A 26958-nucleotide genomic window follows, 5' to 3' on the forward strand; every position below is an offset into this window, starting at 1 on the left:
GAGGGCGGCGGCCGCGGTCGGAGAACGGGACGCGGACGAGGTAAGCGTCAATGTGGCGGCGGCCGGGCTCGCTCCCGCCTCTCCTCCTCCCCCCCGTCAGTCCTCTCACTCAGCGCGGGCTCCGCTAAGGAGTAGCCGTGACATGGCCTGAGGCGCCCCGCACTCCCCGCCTCCGCCGGGTCCTTTCGTCCCGGCGTCTGGCTCATTCCTCCCTTGTCAGCCTCGCTCCCGCGTTCGGCCGTTACTCTCCCCCATTGTGCCGAGGAAACAAAATGGCGGCGGCGGCGGCGAGGGCCCGGTGCGCGCGCATCCGCCCCCCCTCGCGGCCCCTCGGCCGTCGGCGGCGCCTCTCGCGGGGGGTGCGCGCGCACCGGGCCCCCGGCCGCCGCCTCCCCCGGGCCGGGCTTTGTCTGTTGCGGCGCACGCGCGCACGTGCCTGGAGCACACACCCCCTCCGGCCCGGAGCATCCTGACCCGCGATGCAGGGACGACCCCCCTTCCACCTCTCCTTCTCTTTGTCCCAGTCCCGCCCCGAGTTCCAGGAGGGTCCCAGGTTCCCGAGGCGGGAAACATGTCCTCCTTTGTCCTTAAGTGGGGCAGAGAGGCAAACCCCTTCCCTGGAACCCCATACTTAGGTGGATTGCAGGGAAAGCTGCTTGGGGTCCTCAAATCTCTGGCTAGCCAGCCCTCCCCTAGATTAGGAACCAAATCTAGCGGAGGATTTAACGCTTTCTCTCTCTAGGCGATTCGTTGATGTTGGCCTTTTTTCCCCAGACTGTTTAGGACTTGCATTCTCTCCCAAAACTGATCTGGTGCGAAATTTGAGTGTCCTGTGATCTGTAAAATTGGGACCGAAGCATGAGAGCTTGAAACCCGTTTCTGTCTTATTTTCTGAAGTAGTTGAGGGACAGACTCCTGGGGTTGCTCTTGAGTTTCTGTCCTGTAATACTGCACCTGGGGGGGATTATTCGGGGTGTGCAGTCATCTGCATGCTCTCCCCCAGTCACTGTCTAAAAGAGTAAGCCATCTCTTCTTAACATTTGCAGAACTGGTTAAAAGTTGCTTGGGATTCTGCCTAGGGGACTTGATTGATCAGCAAGGAAGAAGCATCAATTAACTTTTAGTGGACTCAGGTATTCCAGGGATTCTGAGTCTTTGTTATTGCTTAGGATTGTGATCTCTTTAAAATGAGTGGTTTGGTGGCATATTTGGAATCCGTGGGAGAACACAAGGTGCTACCGAAGTTGGTTCTCAAAATTTAGGACTTACTCTTTCCCTCAAGTATCTGTGGTTGGGAATCTCCTCAGGTTGCTTCCAGCAGCTGCCACTACGCTTTGTGTGTGGTCTCGTGGGATGTGGCTACAGCAGCCTCTCAGGCTGTGAATGAACTGTGGGAACCAGCAGCTCATTCACAGCTGGAATAGCGGTGGAAAGGCCCCAGGGCACAGGCAAGTGCTGCTGTTCCAGACAGTAGTCCTGAGTTGTTTCTTGGCCATGTGGACAGCACTTGGTCCCCGGCTTTGTGAATAGAATCTCTGCAGACCTTAGCGCTGTCTGAGTTGATTGGAGGCTGGCAGTTAGTGCCAGAGGTGGCCTTGCCAACACTGAACACTGATTTATCAGAGGCTCCCTACCCTGCTAGAGCTTGGGCCAGCCTGGGAATCGCCCTCTCTCTCGAGTGGAGTGGTACCTAACTCTTTGCAGTTTTTGTTTCCTTTTCCTGATTGGACTTGTCTAGTGCCTGTAGGGGAAAATTCCTTTATCTTCTCACAGGGTACTTGAGGAGATGCCCATATTATTGGGAGTGAGAAATCTAAGACTGTCTTTTGTTTTTCTTAAATTTTTCTTATTAAAAAAACTAACATTGGCAAGAGTGGCTGGTAATATTAATATTTTGATGTCACAAATATGGTGTCATGCTCCCTTGGGTAAGTTCACCACGTAGGGACAAGTAGGGTGAGTCACTGATGAAGAAAGAGCCGTCTCCAAGTCATATAAGCCTCTTCTCTTTGAGTAAATATAGGCAGTATCTTGTCTGTCTTTGGACTTTAGCAGGATGTGAGAGTTGGAAATGTTCTTGCTTTTGAGAAAGGCTTTAGAAGTTTGGGTAGAGGCAGCTCCCTTTTAACTTTTCTCATCTTTCTCCCCAGTTCCTCCAGATTTCACCTTTTACATCTTAGAAGAATGATTCTTTTAACCCAGAAACGTGGGTTTTTATGTCCTTGGACTTGCCCACGTGCTACATTTTGTCATCAAGTTGCTTTTAACTGTGTACAGTTCTGAAAGATGTGTAAAATTTCACCTATCTAGTATTAGCAGATGTGGCCCACAAAATGGTGATAATTTTATTTGAATATTGCTTTCATTGAATCTTCTGAAGAATTAGATTTTCTAAGCTTTGTATATTGGCATCTTTTTATTTTAGCAAAGACCTGGGCAAGAAAGATTTGATTTCTGCTTCCAGTGGAAGAATTTAGAATTAGAGACAGTTGGTGATATGACGGAGTTTTACTGATGTCTCAGCAGTAAAGAATCCACCTGCAGTGCAGGAGACGAGGGTCGGATCCCTGGGTGGGAAAGATCCTCTGGAGGAGGAAATGGCAGCCCACTCTGGTATTCTTGCCTGGAGAATCCCATGAACAAAGGATCATGGCAGGTTACAGTCCATGGGGTCACAAAGAGTCAGGACTTAGCAACAAAATAACAAGTGACTCTACAGGAGTCTACACACTGTTGGTTAGTGAAATGGGCTCAGGGTCCTAAAAGAGACAAGGCTGGCTTTAGTGTCTTGCCCAGCATTTGACAGTTTTGGCTGAAACAACCAACTCCCCTCTTTGTCACTTGGGGCAGTTTGGTGCTCCCTCCATAGTGCTAGCACCACAGAAATAATAGTGAATGGAGGGTAGGCTTGTGTTTGTTGTGGAGCCTTGTGAGTGTGCTGACTTTTTTAAATGAATTGGTTCTTGCCACCTTATGTTCTGCTAAATCCCTGTGAGATTTTTCCTAGACATCATTTGATAGGTGATCCTGTTATAAATTACAATGGGGAATTCAGCCAGACATTTCATTAGCTGTTTTCAGATGTTTTGTGAAATAGTGTCTAGTTGAAATTTAATTTTTTTTCTTACCTCACTGAATGTCTGTAGTGAAGAAATTGAAAATGTAGCTACTAGTTTTAATGCGGAAATGAGTTTACTGACCAATGACTATTTTTTTGTCTGTATATGATCACAAGGGATCATTTAGTTACAAAGTTGAATGTGTGTCCCTTAGTTGAGTGTGTAAATTTGCTCCAGATTTTTTTTTTTTTTTTTAGTAATCTTAGATGATTCATGAGAAATGGTGTTATTGGCAGTTTGAGGGTCAGGGTAATTTTCCTTGAAACAGCCATTCATATTATTTCCATTAGGATTGTAGTTCATGCTCAAGGATAAGGTCTTATTGGAATAATATTCCAGGCCACTTGGCTTTTTTGCTGCTTTCTTTTGAACTGATCTCTTCCTCTTACCAGAGTGTACATGAGGTATGTGTATGTCTAAAAGATGAATGTTGCAAGTTGGGCTTGCTTTTCCATGATACATGTAGAGTTGTTGCAGGTTAATGATTGTTACTATGTATTCATAATTCCAAAAAAAACTTTAAATTTCCCTAATAACGGAAATGGCCAGCCTGGCTCCATGGCTTATAGTGGCACTTAATGTTTATAATAACCAAGAATTGGAACCCACCCCAGTTGTCCTTTTGTGGGTGAATGGTTCCTTATCATGGAATACTACGTGGCAGTAAAAAAGAACAAGCTGTCAGTACACACACAACTTGGATGAATCTTGAGGCAGTCATTGCATGAGATAAGCCCATCCTACAAGGCCGTAAGCTCTACAATTCCATTTATATAACATTCTTGGAATGCCAAGATTACAGAAACCTTCAGTGGATTAGTGGTTGCTAGGGGTTAAGCATGGCTGGGGGGCGGTTGGCCATACACAGTGTGTTCACTGTTACACAGTGAGTGTGACTGTACATGGTCAACAGGAGTGGTCCTTGTGACAGTGGCAGTCTGTGACTTATGTCAGTATCAGTGTTATGGTTGTGAGTAGTGCTCCAGCTCTGGCAAGATGCTGCCATCGGGGGAAACTCAGTGGAGAACATGGGAGATGGTTCTGTTCTTACAGCTGCATAAGAAGCTACAAGATGAAAAGTTTCATTTAAAAAAGAAACTCTTGGGACTTCCTTGATGGTTCAGTGGTTGGGACTTTGTGCTTCCACTGCAGGGGGCACAGATTCGATCCCTGTTCAGAGAACTAGCTCTCACATGCCACAGCTAAGACCCCGGGGCAGCCAAATAAAATATTTTTAAAAAGAAACCCTTACCCATTAAAATAATTCACAGTCTGCATGTTATGTTGATATTTAATATCCTTTGAGACGCAGTCATTTTTTAATTTTTCCTCTATTAGAAACTAATTTTAAAAAATCTGAGACTTTCCCCATGGGGACATGTGGGAAAGTTGTCTCTGTTCTCCCCCTCAGATTTCTAACATGACTGACTTTGCTGCCTGAAGGGCATGTTGCAAAGAAAGTTTGATAATCCCCACTTAGAATCCTGTTAAACCTTTTTGCTGTGACATTATGTCTTCTCACAGGCAGATTTTAAAAAATATTTCTATTGGTTCATCCAGGAGTAGCTGAAATAACTCCTTCAGCATCTTGCATTTGTAGTTTTAGAGCTGAAGGGCTTCCCAGGTGGCACTGGTGGTAAAGAATCCACCTGTCAATACAGGAGAGAAGAGTTAGATCACTGGGTTGGAAAGATCCCCTGGAGGAGGAAATGGATACCCACTACAGTCCATGGGGTGGCAGTCAGAATTGACTAAGCAACTGACAGAATTGACAACAACTGGTAGGGCATTTTCCCACCTTGCCTCCTGTAATCCTTGTTTGAGACTGGGAGGTGTAGGTGGTGTTTCAATCTCATTTTTGACCCAATTCTGAGAAGATAACGTGATTTGTTGAAGATTCCACAGTGGCCAGATTGGAAAACCCAAGTGGGCACAAACCTGGACTTGTGTTTCTAAGACCTTTGGGTGTTCCACAGTGTCACTGGGCCTGGAGGCCTAGGTCTTACAGACCAGTTAAGGGTTCCAGAAACATTTTGGGAAACAACCTGCATCTGCCAGTTTAAACCTTTTTTAATCAGTTACGCATTGCCATCACCACCATTTTACAAGCAAAAGGGATGTTTTAACACTGAACATATAGAAAGAAAATAAGATTAAAGGACATGCCTTTAAATGGAAAATATTTGTGAGATTTCTTTGCCAGTCCAGTGGTTAAGACTCCCAGTTTCCATTGCAAGGGGCATGGGTTCAGTCCCTGGTTGGGGAACTAAAATCCTGAATGCCATGTTACACTGCCAAAGAAAGAAAATGTTTGAGAAAAATCTTTAATCCTAACTTCATACCTTCCTGCTGCGCTGTGCTCAGTCATGGCCAGCTCTGCCACCCCATGGACTGTAGCCTGCCTGCTAGGCTTCTCTGTCCATGGAATTTTCCAGGCAAGAATCCTGGAGTGGATTGTTATTTCCTACTCCATTATACCTCCCTATGGACCAGCAAAAACACGGTTGCAGACAGAGCTGGAACCATTGCACTGGATTTAAGATTTGTCTTGAATTTAAAAATTCTCAGAGTGGCATCTGTAATCAGATTTTAGATTGGCCTCTTCTGGCCGGGTTGCTTTGTTCAATAAGTTATTTTCCATATGTCCTTGATGATGTGAATCTGTAATAGTTTTTTAAGGAGTCACTGAAGAGTTGCATGTGTGTATTATTTCACTTCCAGTGTAGGATTGTATCTCCAGAGGTCCGGGAACCAGCAGCTGAGTTGGGTCCTGTGTCTTTCAAAACCTAATTAGGTCTCTTTAAGAGGAGTATCTAGAGAAGGAAATGGCAACCCAATCCAGTACTCTTGCCTGGAGAATTCCATGGACAGAGGAGCGGGACAGACTGTAGTTCATGGAATCACAAAGAGTAGGACACAACTGTGCAACTAACTTAACTTTCAAGAGGAGTGTCTAGTTCCAGACCACTCGCCAGAGTGACCAGGACTCTAGCTTTGTGAAATACCCTGGATGGCGGTGAGGGGGTGCGGTTTACTCTGCAAGATAGGTGGGGGCCATACCTGTTAGGGTGTTGTCACCACACCTGTTCATTCAGTTCTACAAACGTTTGTTGATCCACACATGCTGACTTGGGCACATTTCTTTCCCAACTGCCAGCGTCATGATTGGGATATCCCAGCTAGTGAGAGGGCAGAAAGATGGTCATGTCACTGCAGGTTGTGGTTTAAACTTCTGTAACTCTGCATGCTGTGGGTGGGCTGCTTTTGAGAACAAAAGAAAGAAACCTGATCGCTGTGTGTTAGAACATCCCAAACCACACAGGTAGTTTAAGATCCTGATTCTTCGCTGTTTGCTCATTCCTTTCTTGGATTTCTTTTCAGAGAACCTGGGGGCTGGTAAAAATCAGGCTTCACTAGGACCCGGTTTGAATTCTGACTGAGGTGGCAAGAGCAGTTCAAAGCCTGTCTTGAAATTTAGATTGTCAGGGGGCAGTGGAGTGTTGCTTATGGGTGGGTGTTGTGGTCTTCTTGACAGCACAGTTTTGAAAAGGAGAAATGGATTCTCTGGTATTCAGGACCAGAGCAGCTGGCTTCCGATAGGCTGATTTGGATGACAGATCTGGGTTCACACAGAGACAAGTGAGGCCCGTTGTTGTTGTTCAGCAAAAAAGCATTGACTCCAGTTTTTTTTTTTTTTTTTCAATTTTTATTTATTTAAATATTTTTGCCTACGCCTTGTGGTTTATGGGATCTTGGTTCCCCAACCAGGCCTTGAACCCAGGCCCTCAGTGGTAAAAGCACAGAGTCCTCATCACTGGACCACCAGGGAATTCCTGCCTCCAGTTTTTAAATGTAGTCCAGAATAGGTAGTCTTAGTCGCTTTGTCCCCCTGAATCAGGAGGTATTGCCACTAAGCTCTGGCATAAAGGGGGAGGCCCGGGGATGAAAGGTTCACAGATGGTCCAAGAGTGGCGGTCACAGCCGGCCTCAACCCAGTGAGTCTCTTTATGGGTCCCTTCTTGGGCCTACCTCTCACGGGAGGCAGCTACTGGAGCAGAGGCACAGACATGCTCTGAGTTTGAGCGGTGAAGACAGTGGATGGAAACCTCGCTGCAGTACGTTTGCTGAATACAGGAGCATTCGGAGTTGGCCACATGTCCTTGGGGGCTGATGTTCTACACAGTGACTGTCTTGTTCTCCAGTGGTCCAAGGGTGGTTTTCTCTCTGGACTGTCTCGATTCATCAGATAGCATTTTTCGAAGAGATCCCCTGAATCAACTCGGGTGAACCTTGGTCCTTTCAGATGAGGGAGTTGGGCTGTGGATGTCTCCAGTGGTGTCAAATAAGTATCATTGTGGACTCATGGGTACTGTTCCCATGCCGAATCTGTTTTAGTCATATACTTGTAACATTTTCTTAGAAGATTCAAACATACAGAAAAAGTGACACTATTTTACAGTCAGCGCTTGCCTGTTTGTTCTCCTTTGACTTCAGCTGTGTTTCACGCTTCTCTCCTCTGTTCTCGTCTTTCAGCCACTTTATTTTCATTGAAATAGAGCTGATGTGTGTGAGCACATTTGCTCAGTCCTGCCCAACTCTTTGCGACCCTGTGGACTATAGCCCGCCAGACTCCTCTGTCCGTGGGATTTCCAGGCAAAGATACTGGAGTGGGTTGCCATCTTCCCAACTGAGGGATCAACTCTGTGTCTTCTGCACTGGCAGGTGGATGGATGCTTTACTACTGCACCACTTGGGAAGCTCTAGAGTTAACAGTATCTATTTTTATGATACTTTTCAAGGTAGCAGAAAGTTGTAGTCTTTCCTCTAGATGTTGACTGGAGTCCAGTATTTATTTACAGTTTTTTGGTTTTTTTTTCTTTTGAGGTAAATGCACAGATCTTGCATATACCATTCAGTGATTTTGGTCAGTGCATATCCCCCACAATATTACCAAGGTGCAGACTGTGACCACCACCCCAGAAAGCTCCTGGCACCCTTTCCAGGTGTCCCTGCCACCATCCCATGGAGGTGATTGCAGATTAGTTTGATTTTTCTGCTGTGTTGGAGAACTTCATACAGGCCTTTTTTTGTTTTTGATACTCGGTTGCCTCAAATATAGCTAGTGGGAGCCCTCACAAGTCAGCTCCTTTGTCCTTTGGACGTGCCAGCAGTAATCACTGAGCACTTTCTTCCCTTTATTTATTATTTTTTTTCCCAACTCTTATTTTTTGACCATGCGACACAGCATGTGGGATGTTAGTTCCCCTACCAGGGATCAAACCTGCGCCTCCTGCTTTGAAAGCACAGTCTTAACCACTGGACCACCAGGAAAGTCTCTCCTGGCTTTCTGATACTGCATTTTGACCCAGGCTCACCCACCATGGTTCTGCATCAGGTGCTGAATCAACTACTTCTGGGAGCTCCTTTTAGAAGATCTTAGACAATATCAGTCCTACAAAGCCCTTAATAAAAAAGGTCTTTGGCCCCCGGACTCTTGGTTTAAACCCTCTGTTACTTTTAAGCCTCTGTATCTGATATCTGTGGTGGAGGAAGACTAAGATGAAGAAGTGGTAAGTATAGAGAGGTGATGCGTTGGCTTCTGGCACCATGTTGGATTTGGAGGGAAGGCATTTGTCCTTTAGAGTGGCCAGGTCCACAGGAACGGGGGACTTGCCTGCTGTGTTCATCACTGTCCCAGCCTCTGGCTCAGGGCCTGGTCCATGGGAGGTGCACACAGAATACTTCTGACTAGGTCAGTGCAGTTGTAAACATCATCCTTCTTTATCAAGTTGATGAAGTTTCAGTGTAGATTTGGCCTGGACTGGTGACTGTTTACTGTGGGCTCCTCACCAGTCAGCTGTCATTTCCGACGGCCTGCTTCTTGTCGGTTTATAATTATTTTCTGAGATTTGGTTTACATTTTAGATTACCTGCCATGGCTGCACTTTTGTAAGAATTCTTCAGTTTGCTATGCACTTAAAAAAGAACTATTATGGAAATTTTCAGACACGCACAGTGATCCCCATTGTACCCATCTCCATCTTCAAAAGGTATTAACGTTTTCCAGTGTTGGTTTGTCCTGTTCCCTTCTCCACTCCCCACCTCACCCCTAAATTTTATTATTATTTTTTTAATATTTATTTTTATTTGACTGTTCCGGGTCTTAGTTACAGCATGTGAACTCTTAGTTGTGGCATGTGGATCTAGATCTAGATCCCTGGCAAGGATCTAGATCCCAGGCATCAGGATCTAGATCCCTGACCAGCGATTGAACCCAGGCCCCCTGCATTGGGAGTGCAGGGTTTTACCTTCTGGATCACCACCAGGGAAGTCTCTCACTGAAGTATTTTAAAACAAGCAAAAACTAGGCGTGTAGTTTAAGCCATAAATTTATCTTTAATGTGTATGTGAGGTAAAGACGTTCTTTTCAAACACAACCATAGTGTCATTCATTCCTTATGCAGGATGTGCTTTTGCATGTGCTTATTATTAGCCCCTACAACAACCTGATGATGTACTTCTTGTCTGTAGTAGAAGTCAGTGCTTTTTTTTTTTGAGGGTTTGTGGGATTTGTGCTCCATGCTTTCCACAGGCCAACTCATCTAATTTTCACATTCCACTTGAAGAGGTAGAGGGGTAGATTCCATGTTGCAGGTTGAAGGAAGCTCCAAGGAACTTGAAGGCCACACAGGTAGTGGCAAAAGCTCCCACTTGGTGACTACTGAGTGGCTTACCAAGGGCTCAGGCACAGCCAGGGCTGAGCCCAGGGACTTGTGGTCCTCTTCCTTCCCTCCCTCCCCTGTCAGGAAGCATTGGACCCCATAAGTCCTTTTGCCTGACTTTGCAGGAGTATCACTTCTCATTCCACCCTTAGATTTTCAGGTTTTAGTTGGCAGCCCCTAGGTTTTCAATGAGATAGTTAGCTAGTCCTAAAGCATTATGGGAAATTCTCTTTGGGGCTAGTCCTGTCAGAGTTTATCCTTGAAGTGAATGCCTTTCTGAGATGAACCTGCTGCACTGGCTGGTAACAACCTGTGTGGATGGAAGGGGCTAGCTGTTTTGTGGTTGGAGGGATTGGGTGGAGTCAATCTGTTACCTACTCTGCTGATGGGGCTTTTGGGTTGTTTACTCATTTGGAAGATTTCAGTGTGGACCAGACTGTTTGCACAGAGTGGGAATTGAGTAGGTTGTAGTCAGCATGTTATTTAGAGTCGAAAATTGTAATTATAGCTACGTTTGTCTTGGAGACTTGTGTTGTCCTTTTCAGTTGTCTCAACCACTCCAGAGCTACACGCTGGGGGTGGCCACGTCCCCCTGGTGCTTCAGAAGGTTCTTGCCGCGCCAGTTCACAGCAGCCATCTGGGGTTCTCTGTTTCCTGCTCTTGTTCCATGTCTTCATGACCCTCAAGGGTCAGAGCTCACTCCTTCCTTCCTTCTCTTTTCCTTCTCCAAACAGCAAGATTTTGCTGAACATTTTAACCCATACCATTTGGGGGAGGCTTGGTAATAGGTTTATTTGTAAAACTTGACATACTTCATATGGAGAAATGTTGAAAGGAGATTTTTTAAAAAGTAAAAATCATCTTGAATGTGGGCCTGAAGTCAAACATGGCTTCTAGAAGCCAGCTGTTTTCATTTGGGGGAAGTTTTATAGTTAGTTGTTTGTACCTTGGGTTAGTGATTACCTGGAAATAGAGATATGTCCTGCTGTGTTAACAGACTTCTTCCTGAGGCAGCACCGCTTTCCTCCTGCGGGATTATCTGACACTCAGACTCCTCCGCCGATGAAATACATGAAACTAAAAAAAATTTTCTGATCTTATAGATAGTTGAAGTATTGATAACACCAAGGAAATCTGTCACAATTTGAAAAGATAAGCAAAAATTTGATTTCCAGACACTACAGATAAAGAGAAGTAAAAATGGTAAGAAATTTATTTTGTTAATCATAGATACTGTTTCTTCATTCACGTACAAAAATATTTGTGGTGTTGCCCCAAAGCATTTGATTCTTTTTTTTTTTTTCTGAAGTATAGCTGACTTACAGTATATCAGTTTCAGGTGTACAACAGTCATTTCATATTTGTGTATGTTATATTCTCCATAAAGTTATCATAAAATATTGGCTACATTCCCTTGTGTCCTTTTAATTTATTTTATATGTGGTAATTTGTACCTCTCAATCGCCTTCACCTGTCTTGCCTCCCCAAAGCATTTGGTTTTATAATCATTTTTCATTAGACTCTTTGAAGTAGTGTAACAGTTCTAGTAATAGAGAAATGTATAATGTGCCCCCTTCTTCCCGTGGCCTAGAGAAAGCACGACTGTCATGTTTGGTTGTCCTCCTCAGATCTTCAGATGTGTTCATATAGTCTTACTTTCATGTGCGTAATTGTGAGCTGTACAGCTGAACAGATAAGTGTCAAGCTGCTTGGTCTCCTTACATAGTTTTTAACTAAGTTTTCACATTTCCAGCGTCCAGTGCGAATTTTTGTGAATGATGATCGCCATGTGATGGCAAAGCACTCTTCCGTTTACCCAACACAAGAGGAGCTGGAGGCAGTCCAGAACATGGTGTCCCACACAGAGCGGGCTCTCAAAGCTGTGTCGGACTGGATCGATGAGCAGGAGAAAGGCAGCAGCGACCATGCCGAGTCTGAGAATGTGGATGTGCCCGCGGAAGACGAGGGAAAAGAAGGGGCTGGGTAGGTTTGCTTTGTAGGGTGTTTTTCTTATTTCTAGGGAGACTGGCCAGTGCAGGGTTGAGCCTCTCCTTTTTCTAAGAAACTCCAGCCTTTCCGGGGCCCCTGGGTTCTGACCAGCCTGCACCTCACTGGGCCTGTGTTGGGCTGTTCTCAGGGAGCAGAAGACAGAGCACATGACCAGAACCCTGAGGGGAGTGATGCGTGTTGGCCTCGTGGCAAAGGGCCTTCTGCTCAAGGGGGACTTGGACTTGGAGCTGGTGCTGCTCTGTAAGGAGAAGCCCACAACCGCCCTCCTGGACAAGGTGGCTGACAACCTGGCCATCCAGCTCACTGTGAGTGTGCCCGCTTCCACTGGGGACGCAGGGTGGTCGGGGGCAGACGTGGCCAACTGCGCTGTGCGCCGGGAGGCGTGTTCCACTCCCTGCCTGGCCCCTGCTGTTCCCACATTTCTATAGCTGCCCGGCAGCCAGGCCAGGCTGGGGGCGCGCTGTATACCAGGTGGCATTGGGCATGACCGTCACATCCAGACTCCAGCAATGGATGGATGGGCGGGTGGCTGCAAAGGATATTCCTCCTTAATGCAAACCTGGACTTCAAAAAAGTTGTTTTCAACTGATTTATTTGCCTTACTACAGAAGTACTATATAAATAGTAACTTCTGACATTTCTTGAGCATTGACTGAACCAGGCCCTAGGCCAGACGAGCTCTGCACACATATCATTTCATCATGACTGAGGTGGGGCTTGATCATCTTAAGTACTCTAGTAGATTTGACTGTGGTGTGGGGAGCTCAGTAAGTGACCCCATGTCCCCGGCTGGTGAGGTGTCTGGTCTTCGGAATGTCTGTGTGTCGCTGCCCCTCGGTGCCTCTTGGGGACACTACCCTGGATTCAGCCACAGGATAAGAAAAGAAGAAAGTAGAAATTCTCATCCTGTAGATACACTGTTCATTTTCCCATGTAAATCTTGTTCTGTCACGTGTGACTGATCCCTCAGGATTCAGGACAGAGGTCAGAATTGAAATGAGCAGCTAATGCAGTGTGGAAAGGCTTCGGGGGACTGTTGAAAGGGAAGGCAGCCCTGAACTTTTGTTTTAGTGGTAATTTTTTAAGTTGATTTCCATCTCTGTCTATTAAAAAGTATATTAAGTGTAGGGAATTAAGTTGACGTAAATGTTTCTAAAGGAAAGACCATTTTCATAGAGTGTTTATAAAGAGACATAAAGAAAGGTGTTTGTTTTTTTTACCCCGTTTTTCTCTTTTGGCCACACCACACGGCATGCAGGATCTTAGTTCCCCTACCAAGGATCGAGCCTGTGCCCCCTGCATTGAAAGTGTGGAGTCTCTACTACCAGGGAAGTCTCAAGAAAGTATATTTTTATCATGTAGATGAGTGGTTTTTGACTGGGGGGGGACATGGAGTGAGTTTAGAGGTAGTTTAAGTTATCTTAGCAGAGTAGGTACGGCGCTATTGGCATCTGTAGGTAGAGTCTGGAGAGGCTTCCCGAAGTCCTCCAGCGCATAGGACGTCCCCGCCACTGTGAGTGATCTGGCTGACGCATCTAATAATGCTGAGGTGGAGAAAAGTCAGCTTGGCTCCTCTACAGTGCCTTTGTTCTCCCCAAAACTTTTTATTTCTTTGACAAAAATCATAAATACTCAAGTTTTCTTGATCAGGGCGTATAAACAGGCATAAAGAAGAAAGCAGAAGTTACAGTCATGAATGTCATTTTATAGACGCGTGTAGCATGCGTTTGCAGCGAGTACGTGCTTCCATAGTCGCCTCGTGAAGCTGTTTCACCACGCAGTTCTCGTTCCGTGCCCTGTGACAGCGGCTCGTCCCTGTGTGGAAGCGGCGGTGGCGGCTGCCCACACCGCGCTGGGTCCTGTGCTTTCCGTGCCGTGTCCGGTTCAGTTCCTTTGCTGCCTTGGGTGTCGGTCATGTCCCTAAGTCCATTTTACAAATCAGAAATCATAATCTTGATGAAATAGAGTGACCTGTCGAAAGTTATGTGATTCCCAAGTGACACAGTGAGGATTTCACACCACCATCTCCTCTCAGACCCTAAACTCTTTAACGTTGTATTACAAAACTTCCTCTCTCTGCTAAGTAGTCATCTCCTCCCTGGAGTACCTGGAAGATGGCCAAAGACCTGTCCAGTAAGAGGGCATTCTGACCCCTAGTGGAAGGCGCTGCTGTCAGTCACAACCCAAGAAGTTGGCCTGCAGTCGTAATCAGGAGCTCAAGAGAACTGTTGCTGGTCTTGGGAAGCACGTGTTTGACGGTTGCGTTTTCTTTTATAGGCGGTCACAGATGACAAGTATGAAATACTCCAGTCTGTTGATGACGCTGCGATTGTGATAAAAAACACAAAAGAGCCTCCATTGTCCCTGACCATCCACCTGACCTCCCCTGTTGTCAGAGAAGAAATGGAGAAAGTATTAGCTGGAGGTAGGGAGGCTGAGAAAGGCCAGCAGGGCGTTGGCACTGTGGTATCCCCTCACGGTTAAAATGTGCTATGAAGTTTTAGATTGCTCTGATAAAAGGCTAGCGGTATAGCTTTGACCATCTTTACTTGAGCTCACATCTCCCATTGGGTTTCCATCCTGGGAGGTTGACAAAACAGTTGCACTAAAAGTGAGTAGTACTTTTCCGAGAGGATTGCACCGTCTTTGTCTGTCTTAATCCTTGAATGTTCTCATCGGTATTAAAGGTGTTTTTTCGGTTGAGCCAGTCTCTGGCCTTGGAAAAGCGTGTCCCCAGTGACTGTAGGCTTTAAAGTACGGAAGACAACCAGATGATTTCTGCATGAGTATCACATTGGACTTGTGCAGACAGCTTGTGTTGCAGTAGAACCAGGGCCTCTTTGTTTGTCTTCGTCCACTGGCTGCTGTTACCTGTGGCCGTGATCGAGATGCAGAGAGCTGGGGCAGAGTTTTGGATAAAGTTTTTTTTAACAGTGGAGCGATTTTCAGACCAAGTCCTGGAACCTTGGACAGTGCTAATGCTCTCACGATTTTGAGTCCGCCCAGGGCCCCTTATGCATCTCTGGGTGGTTGGTTTTCAGTCATGACTGAAAGTCAGGGTGACCGGCCTTATCCAAACCCCTGACGCACAGATGGTGGCAACGACAAACGCCCCGGTTTTGCTGCAGCACAGGCTTACGCACGCCCTTGTTGAGGTTCCTCAGTGCCCTTTGGTTCCGATACCTGGTTCACCACCAGAGCCCTTCTAGTTTATCAATTCAGGGACGCTGGACCTTTGACCAACAGGACTGACTCTGTCAAGGGCTGGGGCTGGGGCAGTCCCGCCTGGTGGGCGGAGGTGGTCCCCTTTGCCGTAGTTGCCTCAGGGGATGACCTGTGGGAGGCAGAGAGGGAGTGCATTTCTACTCCCCCCACCTTCTTTTTTTTCCCCCCCCCCCGGTTTTGGTTTTGTTTTTTCTTTTTGCTAATGAATTTTTTAGCATAGCTCATTTATTGGGAGATCCTGGGGAGAGGAAGCAAGGTAACCATCTACTAGAAGATAGGGTCCACCTATCTGTCCCCCTCCCCATGGGATTGTTCCTTTTAGAGTATCTTCCCACTTTGTTTTTGTTTTTCTTTTTGTTTTCTTTTTTTCTTTTTCTTTTTTTTTTTGGAGGGGGCCTCTGATTTTTACAATCTCCTCTCGGGGCTGAGTTCAATGTGCTCGAGCATCTCCCTCCCTGGTCAAGGGTGGAGAGGACTTGAGATTCTGGGAGCCTCGGCTGCCCTTTAGGAAGCTGCCACATCCCCTTTCCACCTGACAGAAACCCCTTGGTCAAACTGTACCTTGTCTTCTTATTCCATCCATGAATAGAAACGCTATCAGTCAACGACCCCCCGGACGTTCTGGACAGGCAGAAATGCCTTGCTGCCTTGGCGTCCCTCCGACACGCCAAGTGGTTCCAGGTTTGCATTTTGTTCTTCTATTTGTCTTTCGGTAGAGAATTCCTAAGTTTTAACTTGGCTAACTTTCACCATAAAGTTGTGGTAACATTGAAGAGCGTCGTGCTGAACTTAGCACCTGCTGGCGTGCGGATGCTAAAGGAGCACGCATAGACAAATTTGACACCATCCCCCCCCCAAGGAGGCTTGTGACTGAGTAGGTGGGGAGCTGCTGCTTTGTGTCAAGAGTAATAACATTATTACCATCCACTCGGTGGAATCGCTGCAGACCACACACTTGGTGGTCATGCACGCTCACCTTCATTTACCCTTGACAAAGCAGCGCCCTGAGACTTGTGTGTTTCATGTCTGCCTTGTGTGCAGGGAGCTGCCACAGTGTAAAGAGCCTGTGCTTTATTCCTCTAGGCCAGAGCCAACGGGCTGAAGTCGTGTGTCATTGTCATCCGGGTCCTGAGGGACCTGTGCACCCGAGTGCCCACCTGGGGTCCCCTCAGAGGATGGGTAAGGCACCTTGGGTCATGTGTGCAGAGACTTCCCAGATCCCGGGACTGTGTTGCTGATCAGTGGGCTGAAGTGGCCCATTGGGGTGTGGCCGATGCATCCCGTCACAGCTGCTTGTTGAGCTCCTGCTGAGTGCCACACCCTGGGTGGGGCTGAGAGCCAGACCACGGACCCAGAGGAGGGTGCACAGCTCAGCCGAGTGGGGACCAACGGCGCACTTACTGGGACAGCTTCTCTGTGTAGAAGCTTTTGTAGCTGCTCTGAGACAAGGGTCAGCAGACTGAGGCCCACAGGCTTGTTTTGGCCAGTTGCCTCTTTGTATAGTCTGTTGTGAAGAATGGCTTTTTTTTTTAAGTATTTTTTAACTGGAGGATACTTGCTTTACAGTGTTGCGTGAGCTTCTGTACGTAGCATGAATCAGCTCTAAGTATACACACACCCCCTCCTGGTTTTTAGCTTTCTCAATGCTTCACTTTAAGTCCCTAAGCACACAGCTTCCATTCTTGGCCCCTACAGCTTAAGAGGCCAGGCCCTGTCCGGAAGAGCTGGTGGAGCCCCACTCTTGGTGCGCTGTCTTTGGCTTGTGAACTTGGAGGGCATTGACTCTGATACACACACAGGGTGACACTGCCTCAGAGTCAGCCTGCTCCCTCCTGGACTTGGTGACTAACTGTCCCTCTTCCCTTTCAGCCCCTCGAGCTTCTCTGTGAGAAGTCCATCGGCACAGCCAACAGACCCATGGGTGCCGGCGAGGCCCTGCGGAGGGTGCTGGAGTGCCTGGCTTCGGGCATCGTCATGCCAGGTTGGGGCCTTGTGCTTTGCAGGTGGCAGGGAAAGGAAAGGACAGGGACCGAGGCCCCGAGGCCACTTCCCGGCGGGTCCCCTGAGTGGGTTAGGGTAGCAGCAGCCCCGTGTCCCCCTAGGGGTGAAGCATGTGACTACCCTCTTGCACCATCATATCCAGCCCTGTGCCGGCTCCGCAGCTGTGACTCCGGGCGGATCCGGGGCAGTAGTGACCCACTCCCACGCGAGCTCCTTGCTCTGAGACACAAGTGGCTTATTTCTCTCACGGGCTGGTCGCCGAGTGGGTCACTGAGCCCGGCGTGTTTTCCAGAGCTGGGTGTGGATGGGGCGCGGGGGGTAACGCACTTGGTTCCCTCAGCCCAGCACCACGCTTCCGAGATGCTAAAAGATAATCCTCTGCATATCTTCCTTGTTTCCTGCCTTCAGATGGTTCTGGCATTTATGACCCTTGTGAAAAAGAAGCCACTGATGCTATTGGGCATCTAGACAGACAGCAACGGGAAGATATCACACAGAGTGCGCAGGTATAGTCGTCGCCATTGCCACGTGAGCCCTTACCCAGTCTGTAATCACTGGCTTCCAGTTCCGTTACTGGGTATTCTCAGGGTAGGCTCAGCTTGGGGCCCGAAGGTCAGGGGCTCGGGCCTGATACAGGGCGCCCCAACCTGGGCTGCTTCTTTCCCCTGGCGCCACGCGAGGTTGTCACCTGCCCCCTTTTGGCCTGCTCGAGTGCCGTTTTCAGACACCCGAGTTCAGCGGGGAGACGTATTTGCTATGTGGACTGCTCCAGGGGTCCTTCCCTTGCAGGCCCACCCCGTGGCTCCGTGTGGCAACCAGTCCCCAGGTTGGGGTCTCCTGTATTCTTTTGAGGGGGGTGGTCACAGGCTGGCCTTCCCCCACAGCAAGGCTGGGCCCTGGCAATCAGGCCGTCCCCTGGCTGGCGGAGGACCCCTTGCTGTCATAGGGGAGACCGTTAGCAACCCCCTCAGCTCCCACCCCTTCCAGGAGGTATTAGTGAGCGCACACATGAGGGCTGGGAGTGCAGGGCGGCTCAGTCAGATTCCTCTTCCCCTTCTCCAGCACGCGCTGCGACTAGCTGCGTTTGGCCAGCTCCATAAAGTACTTGGTATGGACCCTCTGCCATCTAAGATGCCCAAGAAACCAAAGAATGAAAACCCAGTGGACTATACGGGTAAGGAGGCCGTGGGGCCTGGGCTCAGGCGGCGATGTCATCATGGGCTCCTGGCAGAGGACAGGCTAGAGTCTCAGCTGCTGCCATCCTCGTCTTGTTTCAGTTCAAATACCCCCCAGCACCACCTACGCCATTACGCCCATGAAACGCCCGATGGAGGAAGATGGAGAGGAAAAGTCTCCTAGCAAAAAGAAGAAGAAGATTCAGAAAAAAGGTACAAGCATTCACACATAGTCCTTGTCTTAAGCTGCCATCTGGCTTCATTGAAGATTTAGCCCAAAGTGGTGACATACCTGCTTTTGTTCTATTTTTCTCGGATGTGATGTGGAAGTCCTTTTAAGGATGATTGGTTATGGGGTTCTCACAGCAGGAATACTGGAGGGGTTCTCACAGCAGGAGTACTGGAGGGGTTTGCCAGTCTCTCCACCAGTGGAACACATTTTGTCAGAACTCCAGTATGACCCATCAATCTTGGGTGGCCCTGCTTGGCATGGCTCATAGCTTCATTGAGCTGTGCAAGCTCCTTCACCACGACAAGGCTGTGATCCATGAAGGGGATTGATTAAACTTAGCATGGGCATGGAACACAATTAAGATGGATGCACCTCAGCTGGTGACCACAGTCAGAGTATGTGTCTGGCTAGCCGGGCAGGCTAGCCGGGCAGGCAGGCCCGCAGCACATGGGGCCACCTGGTCTCCTGCCCAGTCCACCACGTGGTGTGTTGTGGGCGGGCAGTCAGGAGAGTGTCCCTGTCGGGGTCAGAATTGACTGGCATTGTAGAGCAGCATTGCTGTGTTCTCTCTAGAGGAGAAGGCAGAGCCTCCACAAGCGATGAACGCCCTGATGAGACTGAACCAGCTCAAACCGGGACTGCAGTACAAACTGATTTCCCAGACCGGTCCAGTGCACGCCCCCATTTTCACCATGTCAGTGGAGGTGGACGGCAGCTCCTTCGAGGCCTCTGGGCCCTCCAAAAAGACTGCCAAGCTGCACGTGGCTGTGAAGGTGAGTGTGGCCAGCAGTGTGGTGGAATGGTGACATGCCTCCCTCTGCTTTGTGCCCATTAAGAGCCACTGCCCCCTGTTTAAGTACAAGGCTGAGGGAGGGAATGGGAACACTGAAACAGTTAGAGGCCTGACCAGTGGCCAAGTCACACACGGCCAGAATGCCGTCATTGATGGGTGCAGGGCCTCCAAATGTGGGTGGGCATTTGGTGGTTTTGGGAGCTTCAGGAAAGTGCCTCCAATTGGCTGGATGCTCCCTAAGAGCTGCTGATTCAGGATGCTGGATGTGGGAGAGTGCTTGTCTGGGTGAGGCCTTGCTCACTGGGGACACGGGGTCTCCCCCCCCCGCCCCGCAGGTGTTACAGGACATGGGCTTGCCCACGGGTGCTGAAGGCAGAGACTCCAGCAAGGGGGAGGACTCAGCTGAGGAGGCAGAGGCGAAGCCCGCCGTGGTGGCCCCTCCACCTGTGGTTGAGGCCGTCTCGACCCCCAGTGCCGCCTTCCCCTCGGACCCCACCACCGAGGTGAGCACAGGGTGGGTGCTGTGAGGCCCCGCAGGAGTGACTCTGGGTCCCCTGAACAAGGACAGGCACTGGTCCTCGTTCTCTTCCTCTAGAAGCGTAACAGCCTTCCAGTCCAGGGCCCTGTGGAGGGAGTGGAAGTGTGCGCTGTCGAGTCCTGTGCTGGTGTTGACCCAACGTCGGGGGCGGCGCCTGGGAGGCCTGTAGTCGAGGCTAGGCTGTTTCCCTGAGAGAGACGGTGTGGGTGGAGGTGGTCCCATTGCTGGCAAGCCCACAGGTGATTTCCAGCGGGGCGGGCAGCAGAGTGAGTGGAGCGGAGGGCCTCAGACCGTTAACGCAGGGGTGGCTGCCGCCTGTGGGAGAGACCTCAGCTGAGTTTGTTGGTGCTCTTTTCTGTTTTCCCTGAGAACGTAAAACAGCAGGGGCCGATCCTGACCAAACATGGCAAGAACCCCGTCATGGAGCTCAACGAGAAGAGGCGCGGCCTCAAGTACGAGCTCATCTCAGAGACGGGCGGCAGCCACGACAAACGCTTCGTCATGGAGGCGAGTGGTCCCGGGCTGCTTCCTGTGGGGGCCTGGGGTCTTAGGAGACGCCCCCACCCCGAAGGCAGTGTTTGGTCACCCCTGACACACATCTGTTCTCCCCAGGTCGAGGTGGATGGCCAGAAGTTTCAGGGTGCTGGCTCAAACAAAAAGGTGGCCAAAGCATATGCCGCCCTGGCTGCGCTAGAAAAGCTGTTCCCTGACGCCCCTCTCTCCCTGGAGGCCAACAAGAAGAAGAGAGCCCCTGTGCCTGTGAGAGGTGGCCCAAAATTTGCTGCTAAGGTGAGTGTTCAGCCCTGAACTCTCCGGGTGCTGTCTCCTTGGTGGGTGTTCTCTGATCATTTGAGTGGGAGATAAATGTAAGTTGTCTGTCTACTCTCCCATCCAGCCACATAACCCTGGGTTCGGCATGGGGGGCCCCATGCACAATGAAGTGCCCCCACCCCCCAACATCCGAGGACGGGGAAGAGGAGGGAACATCCGTGGTCGAGGGAGAGGGAGAGGATTCGGTGGTGCCAACCATGGAGGCTACATGAATGCTGGTGAGGACCCTGTCCTGCACTGTTCCCAGAGGCCTGGCCTGCTTCCTGCAGTGGGTGGGGACCCCCCACCCCCACCCCACCCCGGGGACTCACTGAGATGCAGAAAGAGGCAGGGGTGGGGCAGACCCATTTCCCATCCTGGTGACCCTGTCCGTTCCCTTCCAGGTGCCGGGTATGGCAGCTACGGGTATGGAGGCAACTCAGCGACTGCTGGCTACAGTAAGTGCGTGTTTCTCTTTGTCTGAGCTTGGGAAGAAGCTGCAGTTTAGCTCCCATGCCCTGAGTTAGAGCAGGGTGGCCCAACAGCATTAGCAGCAGCAGTCTCCCTGAGATTCATGGGCGGCTGGCACCTGTGTTTGGTGTTAGGGCAAGTGGTCCTCCAGCGCCCCCATGCTGCAGAAGCATAATTTACTCTCTAAGTGTTAAGGATCACATTTGTATAACTGGCAAATTCGTTAAAAGTCAAAATTTTAAATTTCTCTGCTTTAAGCCATGCGAAGCACCAAACCTGTGAATACGCTTTTCCTGACAGTGCACAGCTCTTGTCTTGAGAAGGAGCCTTCATTGGGGGGTTACAGGAGCAGAGAAATCTAAAACATGAATTTCAAATGTGGCGCTCTGTGCCCTTTTTCAAAAGAATTCTAATTTTTTTTCTCTGCTCTGTCTCCCCCTTTTGTAGGTGACTTTTTCACAGACTGCTACGGCTATCATGATTTTGGGTCTTCCTAGAGCATCTAAAAGTATTGCACACAAAATCAACTTTTTACTCCAATTTTCTCGAACTCCAAAACCCAAAGTGTCCGTGCTGTGCCCTGTGCTTCACTGGGTTTCTCAACCGTGGCTTGTCACCGCAGCTTGTCTGAAACTCTTAGCCTGCAGAATTTAAGACAATGGCAGTTTTTATCGTGATTTGCCTTTGAACTTGGTCCTATTGAAGTTCACAATAAGTGGAAAACAATTTTTCAGAGAATGCGTTTTTGTGCAGAACTGCACAGAATTCTAGAGCCAGCGTTGGTCAGCATCAAGGCAAAAGCCCACCTTTGCTTTTTATGGAAAGCATTACTTTATTTAAGAGACAGATAATAATGCATTTTAATCTACCTTTGTCTTAATTTACAGCAGGTTTTGTATGAATTTTTAACCTTTTAACAAATCCCCAAATCTCTTTGATGCCTTTGACAGTAACAGTTTCACCATATCCGAATCCAGAGCAATCTGCTTTTTTTTTCCATAAGCATGTGAAACATTGAGAACATTGGGGAATTGTACATTGTGCTAAGTTAACCTCTTCGATATTTTGTAACTGCTCTGGTGGGTTCTTGTTCCGGAGTGCGATATTCTGTGGCTGCTTTAGCTAGAGGTGAACTCTCAAAGGTATCAAAACTGTGCTTCCACTCTTAGTGCAAGAAACAGACAGGCTTTAAGGAAATGAGAACGTAGAATTTTGCAAGTCCTAATCATTGCTGCAAATGCACGGGATTCTTAAGGATTTTTCTTTTTTTCCCTTTTTCTTTTAAATGGGGCTTTAAAAATATCCAAGTAGAAAGAGCCTAATACATAGCGCCTAATTCTCCTGTGAGGAGCCAAGCCCCCAGCAGGCCCTGTGCTGCCAGCCTGCTCCCACGACAGGTTCCAGAAGGCCTGGAAAGCTACTGCCCTCTCCCCCAAAGCTGCAGTCTTGAGCTGGGGGCATCTCCCTGCAAGTAGAGGTGCATCGAGGCGTTCTGGCTCTTGAATGAGACCCTCGTTTCCTGGCGGGAGTCCTTCTTGGGAACGAGTGTAGTTTTGGCTCTGATCAACAGTTCTTGCAGCAAAGCCCGCCTCCACATTGACTTGCAAGATTTTGCGTTTATTCAGGCAAAAAACTGGTCAAAACGGTTACTCCATAGTTTGTTCCCAGGGGTTTGAAACATTCAGTGAAACTTTGATTGCATGATGTATTTTTTTTTTTTAGAACGTTATTGTTTGAGAATAATGTCTTTTTATACCAGGAAATAGTTATCCTGAAATGACGTTGAAAACTTTCCCTCCCCTTTATTATTTTTTTTTAATCAATACATGTTAAAGTAACAAGCCCTCAGTCCTTGGCGTCTTCATTCATCCCCACGCTGGCGGAGGGGTGAGGAGGCGCTCAGTGCAGACTGTGGGCAGCTGAGGTGGTGGGCTTCTGAGAGGAGGGGGGCGTCTCAAGGGGTACTGCCCCTCCTCCAGGAACCTTCGCGTGTTTCTCTCTTGCATAAGGGATACAGCCTTCTCCCTGATGTTTCTGCCTTCTGGTGGGCTGAGTGGAGGGGTCTTAAGGAAATTAACTTACGTGGCAGATTAGCTCTATCCAAATTTTTGTCCGAACCACCCAAGACACAGTGGTACGAGGTGTATATCTGCAGTGGGTGGAAGGTCCTTGAGAACTCCCAGATTAACCTCATTCAAAAGACTGAAGACCATTGCTGCTAAATATGGGAAGGAAGGACTGGGTGTGTGGGAACATTCCCTCCTCCACCTCCCCTATCCCGGGCACACACAATGGATGGCTGTGTCAGGGGCAGCAGCCAACCAGAAGTAGTGTGCCCGGGTCTGCCTGCCCCAGGGACTCCGCTGCCCCTGCGTGAATGTCGGGGATTGCCCTGCTGGGTCGGGGAGCCACCCCCATGACCTGACCTCCGCCTTCCATCTCCCTGCCTTATCAGGCCCATCCCCCATGAGTCCATCTGAGTGTTGGGGTCTGTTAACAAACCAGGGTCTATACCGAGCGACCAGCTTGGGGAGGCGGGTATCCATCGTGACATTCTCTGCTTCAGGGCTTGAGAATGTGGTGGCCTCGCTGCACACTTGTTAGTCCTGACACTGGGTCCCGCCTGTGCCCAGCAGCTGTGCTGGGAATGAGGGGGGTGCCCTGTGGGAGGCCTCACGTGGGCGTCAGGAACCCAACTCTGGTGTTTCATTTCCCCTCGAGGCTGTGGAAGTCACACCCGGGAGACATCCCAGGTCATTGTTCAGACCAGCTAGTCTTCCATGAATGGCTTTGGCTTTAGGGGCGTCATTACACAATATTTCCTGAGGTCACCCAGGGCTTGGACTGCAGAGCCTCTTCCCAGCACAGCGGGGAGTTGGGGGGCGAGGGGAGGAGGACAAGGTGGGAGCTGGCTGCTTCTGTGGGGCTTTGCTTTTCCTGTCACTGTTGGGGACATCTGGGTAGCAGCAAGCTAGTCGTGAATGTCATCCCGCGCTTGGAGCCCATCCCACTATAATGTTGACATCTGCCGCAAAAGCTGCTGTCGGCCTGCTGTCGTGCCGCTGCTTGGCAAAGATCCATTGTTGTCATCAGCTGATGGGTGAGTGGAGCTGAAGGCTGGGGCCAGCCCCAACCAGGCTGCCTGATGGACCGGAGCCACCACTCCTCGCTGTCCTGCCTCCGTCCCTCTGTCCCGGCCTGGGCCATGGGCTTGTGGGTCAGCCTTCAGGGCCCACAGCTGCGACCGCCCCCCTGCTGCCCTTCCCCGTTTCCCCCTCCTCTGCCTGACCTGCTGCCTTCCTGTTTAGGTCAGTTCTACAGCAACGGAGGGCATTCAGGGAATGCCGGTGGTGGCGGCGGCGGGGGCGGTGGTGGCTCTTCTGGCTACGGTTCCTACTACCAAGGTGACAACTACAACTCCCCAGTGCCCCCAAAACACGCCGGGAAGAAGCAGCCGCACGGGGGCCAACAGAAGCCCTCATATGGCTCAGGCTACCAGCCCCACCAAGGCCAGCAGCAGTCCTACAGTCAGAGCCAGTACAGCAACTACGGGCCCCCGCAGGGCAAGCAGAAAGGCTACAATCATGGACAAGGCAACTATTCCTCATACTCCAACTCCTACGGCTCCCCTGGAGGCGGAGGCGGATCTGACTACAGCTATGAGAGCAAATTCAGTGAGTTGGCTGGCAGAGCACATCCCCAGGCATGGTGGAGAGCCGAACGATGCTGGCTACAGGGCAGGCATTAGGAAAACCCTGGAAACGAATTTCCCAGTCTCAGTCTTTGCTGTCCCCTCCCTGTTGCCTTCTCCACCGTTCCAGAGGCTGGGTCACCAGAATAGATAAAGCCTGTGAGGCCAGGCCAGCTGCTATAAGCTCGCCTCCAAGGCTAGGCTCTGGAGACAGCCGCCAGCAGATCCTCAGTTATTGCCCCCTTCTTCACCTCCTGTGCAGACAGCACAAGACTCGGGGCATCCTTGGGCTATCCTTCAGGAAGCCGTGCTGTCTGTGAGTGGGCCCGGCAGGGGTCGCTGGGTGCCGAGTGGGAGAAGGGAGGAGGCTTGGAGCAGGCAGGATGGAATTGGGCTTCAGAATGTGGTGACATTTCAGGACTCCAGTGACCCTTGGCACTTCATGGTTGGACTGGTTGCCAGGTTTAAACAGTTAAGACAGGGATTCCTGAGAAGACCTAGGGTCTCAACCAAGGGTCTGCCACTGCCAGGGCTACAGCACAAAGAACCTAGAGTGCCCCAGCCATGTCGTGGCCACAGCCTCTTAACCACACTGTCTTCTCTCCCCCAGATTACAGTGGTAGTGGAGGCAGAAGTGGCGGGAACAGCTACGGCTCAGGCGGATCGTCCTACAATCCAGGGTCACACGGGGGCTACGGAGGTTCTGGGGGTGGCTCCTCATACCAAGGCAAACAAGGTGGGCCTGGGGAAGCAGGTGGTGCGGTGGGGTGAGGGGAGGCTTAAACTCAGAGCCAACGGGGCCCACGGGGGCCCCATGAGGAGTGGTGTGGCCTGGTGTGTGCGGGGAGCAGCACAGACGGGGCTGTGGTGGCAGCTGCCACGTGGCTTCCGTGTGGGGTAAACACCAGGCATGGGGGTCACCGGCTCTCACACGGGACTCCTGAGAACCTAGGCTTGGGCACACCTCAGACATTTTTGAGACCCAGTTTTATTTTACTTCCTAAAACTTTTTGGCCACATAGCATGTGGGATCTTAGCTCCCCTACCAGCGATCAAACCTGAGCCCCCTGCCCCCCGCTAGAGAAGTCCAGAAATTGCCCTACTTGTAAATGTTGGCACCAGCAGGGGAAAATGCTGAGAACAGTGAGGGCCAAACAGCCTGCTGTGTGAACTCTGGTTGGGGGTGGTGAGTTCAGCCTTGGCTCAGACAGCCCCCCATTACAGCTCCCATGGCTGATGCATGTGTGACGGCAGACCCCTACCACTTGTAAGCCCGGCTTGATGGCCCCACCTCTCAGGGCTCATGTGAGAACCAGACCCATTGACCCTGGAAAGTCACTTAACAAAGTGACGCTTCCAGGGCTGCTCTGCTGCTGTATCTCATGGAGAGACACAGCTCTGTCTAGTGTTGGCTGACGTCTGAGCACTGACCGTGGGGTGGGCCTCATGCCCCTCACTTCTGACCCATTCCTCTCTCCTTTAGGAGGCTACTCATCACAGTCGAACTACAACTCCCCAGGGTCCGGCCAGAATTACAGCGGTCCTCCCAGCTCCTACCAGTCATCACAAGGGGGCTATGGCAGAAACGCAGACCACAGCATGAACTATCAATACAGATAAAGCCCCCGAAGGGGTGAAGATTTGTACCTTCTGCACTTACCCTCCCATTGTAAGATTCAGTTTTATGCATCACAGTTAACATGTCAGCCGGCCTCTCCAGGCCCCTCCGCCCTCCCCTGTCCACGTTGCCGTGTCGTGAGGTGCAGCTGGTCACCCCCGTGACCCGTCCTGTGACCCATATTTAGCCGTGTTTGGGACTCCGTGTCTTCAATGGTTTGTTAGTTGCCATTACAACTTTGTCTGAGTAGAGTTTTTTGAGTTCTTGCAGTTAAGTATCCCTCTGTCTATTTACGATTGGTGTTAGTGTTAACTCAGTTTGTCTTTAAATAGTCACGGAAGGGATACGTCATCTGTTAATGCTTTTGTGAAGTGAGTTAAACGAGCTTTCTGTATTTTAATGCTTTAGTGTTTCAGTTTTATAAGTGAAGATTTTATTTTAAAAACCAGTGGGAAAGAGTGGGGTTTTTTTTTTTTTTGGTATGTCTGCATCATTCAGGCAGTACATCTGAATTGAGCTGAATGTAGACAAATAAAGAAAAAACAAAACTCTG

At 49.6% G+C, this 26958-nt stretch overlaps 1 protein-coding gene across 4 annotated transcripts; it reads left to right on the forward strand.

Moving 5' to 3' along the window:
- Window positions 1-26958, forward strand: ILF3 (interleukin enhancer binding factor 3). 4 transcript variants are annotated; one of them, XM_065917777.1, is made up of 20 exons: window positions 1-40; window positions 10945-11044; window positions 11595-11824; window positions 11979-12156; window positions 14129-14276; window positions 15666-15757; window positions 16160-16255; window positions 16946-17057; window positions 17486-17583; window positions 18140-18251; window positions 18355-18465; window positions 19058-19257; window positions 19613-19780; window positions 20185-20322; window positions 20428-20604; window positions 20711-20864; window positions 21030-21083; window positions 24405-24770; window positions 25398-25523; window positions 26271-26958. In XM_065917777.1, the coding sequence occupies exons 2-20, from the start codon at window positions 11042-11044 to the stop codon at window positions 26405-26407; spliced, it is 2700 nt and encodes an 899-aa protein (XP_065773849.1). In that variant the 5' UTR covers window positions 1-40; window positions 10945-11041; the 3' UTR covers window positions 26408-26958. The 4 variants fall into 4 exon arrangements, with proteins under 4 accessions (XP_065773849.1, XP_065773850.1, XP_065773851.1 ...); XM_065917778.1 differs by having other exon boundaries at window positions 20197-20322; XM_065917779.1 differs by lacking the exons at window positions 24405-24770; window positions 25398-25523; window positions 26271-26958 and adding an exon at window positions 21544-22939.

The sequence above is a fragment of the Muntiacus reevesi genome, chromosome 1 (genome assembly GCF_963930625.1).
Source record: "Muntiacus reevesi chromosome 1, mMunRee1.1, whole genome shotgun sequence".
Lineage (NCBI taxonomy): Eukaryota > Metazoa > Chordata > Mammalia > Artiodactyla > Cervidae > Muntiacus > Muntiacus reevesi.

What these genes read in the sequence shown, in the direction of transcription:
- ILF3 (XM_065917777.1), top strand. An exon ending in AGCTGCACGTGGCTGTGAAG is followed by an intron (nt 19,258 to 19,612) that starts GTGAGTGTGGCC and finishes CCCGCCCCGCAG; the next exon opens with GTGTTACAGGACATGGGCTT. An exon ending in TGGAGGCTACATGAATGCTG is followed by an intron (nt 20,865 to 21,029) that starts GTGAGGACCCTG and finishes GTTCCCTTCCAG; the next exon opens with GTGCCGGGTATGGCAGCTAC.